This window comes from Notolabrus celidotus, chromosome 3 (genome assembly GCF_009762535.1).
Source record: "Notolabrus celidotus isolate fNotCel1 chromosome 3, fNotCel1.pri, whole genome shotgun sequence".
NCBI lineage: Eukaryota > Metazoa > Chordata > Actinopteri > Labriformes > Labridae > Notolabrus > Notolabrus celidotus.
Genome location: NC_048274.1, coordinates 19,807,925 through 19,814,707, shown reverse-complemented (window position 1 = coordinate 19,814,707; position 6,783 = coordinate 19,807,925). Strand labels below are relative to the sequence as shown.

Sequence of the window (6,783 nt, the reverse complement as noted above, 5' to 3'; positions counted from 1 at the left end):
CACACAAGGAACTTAGATATAAAGTAAAACTTTATCATGACATACAAGTTTAAAGCCCTGAGAACCATATCTTTATATTACTAATATGAACAAAACTGAATGTGTGAAAACCACTTTGGAAAAGTGCTCCTCTTAAATACAATCAGCACAAACCAGTTTTTACAAGCATTCATGTGTTTTGTCCAATTTTTTGTTTACTTTAATCAAAGAGAAAACTATAATATCAGTAATATCATTATTATCATGTCCATAATAATAATAACAGTACAAAAATATGCACAAACCCCACAGTTGAATTAATATACGGAGCATTGTACAAGCCAAAAACAACAACATAAAATTGATAAATGAGGTATTCGATAACCACTTGCATATGCGCCTGTTTTTACACAGATCAGGTTAGTTTTTAAACAATTTAAAACTGAATTAACTCCAAAATCATCTGAGAGACAAAAGGTTCTGCAGACTTCCAACTTCACAGCTTCCTGAGTGACGAGACCTGCAGTTACTGACGACAAAAATACAACACCAGAACCAAAGAAGCATTCAGCCGAGTAACCGCAGCTTCGGTCAGTGCTCGTCCCTCAATGACGCTTTAACATCGCAACATCGCAACAGTGACTGCAGCCCACTGCCCTGAGGTATTGTGGTATGACGAGGTAGGGGCGGTCTCTAAAACACACACACACGCACAGACACACACACACTCATCATTTATACTCATGCACACAGCAGTTCAGGTGGCTGAAAAATGGAGGTCAGTGAGGTGAGACGAAGGTTGCTGGTTTGAAGCTCAGATATTAGAGAGAACAGGTATCCAACCTGTAACACTTTTCATTCCCCCTGAAAAATGAGCATCAAAGCATCCCTTAACAGCAGAAGATGGGTGTGGTTATGCTGGGCAGTTCCCAGTTCAGAAAAGAGGAGGCTTATGATGAGGAAAACATTTCCTGTTAAAGTAAAAATGTCTAAAAACTTGTGTGTTCAAAAACCTCCTTGTCCTTTGGTATAAAGGACTTGATGTTTAGTGCCACCTGCAGTTTCATTCATGGTAATACAAGTGAATGCACTGCAGTTGAGTAACCTGTAGCTACACACTGACTCAACCTGTTTACACACACACAAACACACGCTCACGCACACACACACAAATACAAAGGCAGTGAAGCTACACTATCAAACAGTCATCGCTAAACAGATGAAACAGAAAGCTTGGACTTGGAAACAACAAAGTGTTTTAGTAACACGGCCTAAATGATTAAGCTCCACTGTTACCAAAACAAGGTCCACCAGGAGAAAAACAAACAAACAAATAAATAGTAAAACTCAGTTGTTAACAGCATGAAAAACAACTGATGCCTAACATCTGATTGAATTGCTTACCAAAATAAAAGTCATTACGCTCCAAAGGATTAAGCTTGAAGACTTTGTCCCAGCCAGTGGAGAAATGAAACCTCCACCAGCCAGATCTCACCAGCAACTACTTTAAGGCAGCTTCTACAGTTCTCACCTTTATAAAATACAGTTTTGTGTGTCATACAGGGTTGTGAAGGGTTCACCCGAAGATTCTGTGGCTCCGTCCTCAAAGTCCTCAAACCCTTAACTGTGATCTGCACTGCAAAACATCTCAAAAACCTGACACATAATGGCTAAAATACAGTCTAACAGAAGCATCAAGGCTGCCCTCTGGGATCACTCTGGGCTTCAAGAGGTTTCTAAACAGTTTAAAATGCCTCACATTCAACACACATAAAGCTAGAAATTATTTTTTAAACCTTTGTGGTATTTCAAAATGCTAAAAATGTACTCTAAAGGGAAAAAGATGCCTTACAATTTGAGGGATAACCCATCTGATTTGGGATTATCAGCAGTTGAGGCCTAGCTTGTAGGCCTCTGTCTATACTGGCTAAGGGAGCCTGGATGTTGTGTAAAAAAACGTTCAAATGGCCTTTAAGCATGAAAGATTCAGGAAGGGAAGAGCTCAAGAAAGCGGACACTTCTGGGCTGCTGTTCTGGATAACAAGACTAATATAACAAATATCTGTTTCCACAGATGTCTGTACAAGTTTAGGGATCAGATTTTAGCCTGTCAAGCCAGTTTTAATTTACTATTGTCAACTTTCAAAGTCATGCCATAAATTGTAAAACAAGGGCAGTTTACTCATCTGAAGATATTTTCACTTGCTTTAAGAAAAAACTAAAAATTATATTAAATGTCTTTAGATGTTTTTTTTTTTTTGCAGTCCATATCAGTCGTTAAACTGCCTTGCTGTGCATCACAGCGGGTTTCGGGCAGGATTGTACGAGGGATCAATCAGGAGTTGTGACCTGGCTAGTCTTTGGTTTCTAGCTGTGCAATAACCAGCAGAGTAAGGTGTTAAAACACTGGTCACATGATTGTACACATGCATATAAATTCGCAGCTGTCGTGAAAGAAGATGTGTTCGCTGCAATTTAGATATTTTCAGCCAAACGTAAGGTTCATATGGTCGGTTTCTTTTTTTTAAACATCTTGACTCCTACAACCTTGAAAACTGTTCACAATCCTACAAATTTAGACAAAGACAGTGAGGAACCAACTTTTCTTTTCCTATTCCCTGAAAAAAATGCAGATATATATCACTCTTCTCAGACAAAAACTTGAGGAACCAAAAATTAAAGAAAAGAGAAAATGGAAGCAAGCATAAAAAACGTTCTACAAGTAAATATGGGAGGGAGGGAAGGAGGGAGAGAGAGAGAGAGAGAGAGAGAGAGAGAGAGAGAGAGAGAGAGAGAGAGAGAGAGAGAGAACAAGCCCATCATAGTTTGGTTGTCCCCATAAAATCACCAGCACTGTGTCGGTACGATCGTGTTCAGTTCCAGTTCAGGGAGGAGTTCCACCGCGGGTCGGGGCGTCAAGTCTCGATGGCTTCGCAGCCGTATGAGGTATGTAGTGTCGCTCTCCTTTTGGGAGAGTCTGTTGAGGTACTCTTGAAAAGTCATGTAGACTTGTGCATTCTTCAGGTATGACTCATTTCTTCCCCTTTGAATTAACAATGATTCTTCGCAATCGTCGCATTGTTTCCTGAGAGTTAAAGAGAGACGCCCCCTGAAGCAGAGGGGCCGGTCTGAGGTCTGAGAACTCTGCACTTACAATGACGTCACCAGGTTGACGTGATTCTGCACCCGATTTTGTACTACCTCCAACTTTGTGCGCTACATGTTAATAGACAGGTTGTGCGGACCAGCAATAAGTTAAATTCAGGAGGACTTGACGTCCCGTGCATTACTAATGAGAGTATGTTGAGATCACGTCCACATCAGGAGGTTTGTGTACATCGTTAACCTTCCTATCTCTTTAATGGACGTCACATGATCTTAACCGAAGTTGTCATTACGAAATCCGGTATTTTTTCATGCTGATCTACAGCATCTGGTCTTTCGCCAGTTTGAGTTCAGTAAGAGTCTACTGCGTGTTAAAGACAGGCCCGGGTCAGAGGCCTTTCACTACGAGGTGGGTGCTCTGTACATGAGGTTCCACTGGTGAGAATTACCCGACTTCCCCTGATTGCAACTAGGTCAAAAAGAATACAAAAATAAAGTTGATTCAGGTTAAATATACTACAGCTCCTGAGGTAAAGACACCACTGCAGGTTACTTGATTTGAGGTATGTAAAAAGAGAAAACTAAAAATAAAATCATTCTAAAACACAAAATCAAAAAGACAACAAAATGGCAACAAACAAACAAAATGTCCTAAGATAAAACTTTTCAAGTTCAGTTGTGACTACACCTGTCAGTGGGTTTTGGCTGAGCTGATTGTGTTTAGCATGTTTATAATGATTAAGAAGTGTATGTATGTGTAGATTGTGTCTCTGTATAGGTGTAACGGTGTGTGTGTTTGTAGTGTGTGTGTGTTTGTACGTTGAATAAAATGCATAGCTGTGCTTTGGGCACATAAGTTGTCGTATAATATTCTCGGGCTCTGTGTTCATGATTGGACAGCCAAGAGGTTGACAGGGTTGATGAGGTATTTGTTGTGCAACAGTTTGTTATTCTTTGCGGTTTCTCATTGTACTGTATCTTCTTGCTGGGCCTCCCGGTGGAAGAGGGGCCTGAGGAGCAGGTACAAAGGGCATCCTGAGTTAGGGGGACCCGCTGGGGGCCGGCTCAGCCGAGCTGGGACCCTTGGAGGAGGAGGAGGGCGAGGGGCTGAGGGTGTGAGCCAGGGGTGCAGAGAAACCAAAGCTAGTGCTGGTTCCAGCAGGGGAGGCTGAGGCAGTGGCAGCCGACATAGCGGACCCCGGGGCCCCTCCGGACTTCTGGGCAAACAGGGTTCCTGCAGGACAACAGGAGATCATTAACATGGATCACTCAAGACTACAAGGGGTCGGGTATAAAAAACAGCAAAGTAAGTGGACAAAAATGAACCACATGCAGCAGATGCTGAAGCTCAGGAGCTCTAGTTACAATCCTCTAGACACAGGAATGAGTTTTAGGATGATCATACAGAAGTTAAGCACATTATTATAATTATATTACAGTAAGGTACATAAGGGAACAAGAGTACACTTTGTACTTAACAAATCTGATGAGAAATGAGAAGCTTCCCCTGTTACACACCTGAGTAGATTGTGCCATTGACCTCCACTGAGACAGTGATGCTGGCATTTCCATTGGTAGAGATGCTCAGAGACATGTCCTGCTGCTTCTCTTCTGGGACAAACACAGACACACATCAGACATTTGTACATGCTTATTCAGAAATATCACACTTTTTCTGTGGTTGTGATCACTTCCAGGACACATTATTTCATTACTTAACATCCGCCGGAGGATACTGAGGAAAGAGTATGATGCAAAATGTTTGTCAAGAAACACGAATGAACAAACTGAACCAGCAGATGTTAGTTCAGGAGGTTCATGTGGCAAACCTTGTAAAGAGCAACTTGCCTAACACCGAGTTCCTGTTCTGGTTCAAAAGAGATTAACTAAATTATCATCATTTCCACGTTCAACTTTGACAAGCAGCACTGACCTCTGGTGGTGATGGTGGGGGCTCCCAGGCGCAGGTTCATGGGCATTTGAGAGGCCATGGCCAGCAGGTTGTGTTGGAAAGCCTGCTGCATCAGACGCTGCTGCTCCTCTGCCAGGCGGGCCATTTTCCTCTCTGGTCCTTCTCCTCCACCGGTCTCCAGCTTTTCTCTCAGCTGCTCCAGTGTGGCAGCTCTGGCCAAACCAGCAACCTGCTGCTGACCCAGGGCCAGTGCCATGGAGGGTCTGGCTGCCATGAGGGGAGTTAGGTCATCTGGAAGAGGGGGATATGGAGGATTAGTTTCATGTTATGAATTGGATTCATTAAACAATTCACACAGTCCAAGATGATACAGAAATTTAGAGGAAAAAAAACAAAGTTAGAACGATTTTGAAAGTTTCTAATTAAAATAATCTAAAACCACTTCATGCAATAACGCTTTAAGAGCAGGGACAGCATTTTGGGAGGATCCCAGAGCAGCCTTGTCATCGCTAACCGTACCCATTTTGTTGCGATTAGCTCCACAGTTTTAAATTGTGCAAAAGTCTACTGATTTGCATTGACCTCAAAAGCAGGGAGCTTGCAGGTAAGCAAGTATTTAACCTTCTACTGTTTTTTTCTACGGTATCAAATCTTTGGACAGACTCAATACAGACCAGGAACAGCAACGTATGAAGTTATTTTTCCCTTAGACTTTGATTCATTGTTCACTGGACTTCAAGAGATTTTCAGCCAAAATGACAAAAAGAAAAAAGGGCTTCTACCCTAACTTTTAAACAAAAATATTTCAATATCAAAATGTCAATATATAAAGGCAGCGGACCAGAGTATTTACATATCACACATGGATGTTACATAGATGTCAGCCTAAATTATGCCTTGAAGGCCCGGTAAAGATTAATATATATACTCTTTTAAACCTTAAGTGATTTTAACTGCAGTGCTGTAAACAGATCAACAACAGAGTACAAACTCTTTAAATTATTGTTGAAGCACTCCCTGCTTCGTGTCTGGCATGCAAAGATTAAACCATTATTCAATAACCTGATGCACTCCCCTGTGATTCACATTTAAAGACCACTGCTGCTTCCCAGAATCTCACTTTGAGAACCCTAAATTAAATGAACACAAATCAGGGCTGGTTTCTGGTATGCACAGCACTTACACATCAAAAGTTACTGTCTCAGTCCAACTACGTGCTATCCCACACGTCCGTATAAACACAGTGACAGGTCAAATACTGCGCAGAATACAAAAGAAACATGAACGCTCTCAGAGTCCACGGAGGAGTCACATTCCAGCCAAGTCAAAGTGACATCAGATAAGACAGAAGTGTAATGACAGTTATCAACAGGATCTGGTCTGATGAGGTCTGAGGCTTCAAAGTTCATGAAGTGTCCGCCCGGCGTGGGAACCTTGTTATTAATCAGTAGTAAAGGTGAGGGCTCTCTGCAGCCTGAGGCTAAAGAGGCTCACACATGGACTCCTTAACACCTGGATGGACCAGACACACATGCACTAACAAAGTCATATAGAAACACTTAGAAGTGCACTCACACACTGAAGAAAACATGGCATGTCGGAGGAATGCAGCACAAAACACCACCCATCGATGTTTTATATTATTTATGCTTATACTGAAAATGACTCCTTAAAACACTTTAACTTGGACTGTATCTGTATCTGCTATCTTATTTTGATGGTCCATTCCTCTGTCTACATGTTGTTTGTCTAAGCTGCGACAGAGGGCAGCATTTCCCTTCAAATAC

The 6,783-nt window shown here is 41.8% G+C and overlaps 1 protein-coding gene across 1 annotated transcript in view; it reads right to left on the bottom strand.

Moving 5' to 3' along the window:
* Nucleotides 1-12: 12 nt before the first annotated feature.
* The window catches only part of LOC117810920 (AT-rich interactive domain-containing protein 3B-like), a 62,262-nt gene continuing 55,491 nt past the window's right edge, over nt 13-6,783 (bottom strand). Inside the window, 3 exon segments of the mRNA XM_034680921.1 lie at nt 13-4,318; nt 4,603-4,695; nt 5,018-5,287. Of these exon segments, the coding sequence (XP_034536812.1) occupies nt 4,125-4,318; nt 4,603-4,695; nt 5,018-5,287 (557 nt within the window). The 3' untranslated portion in view covers nt 13-4,124.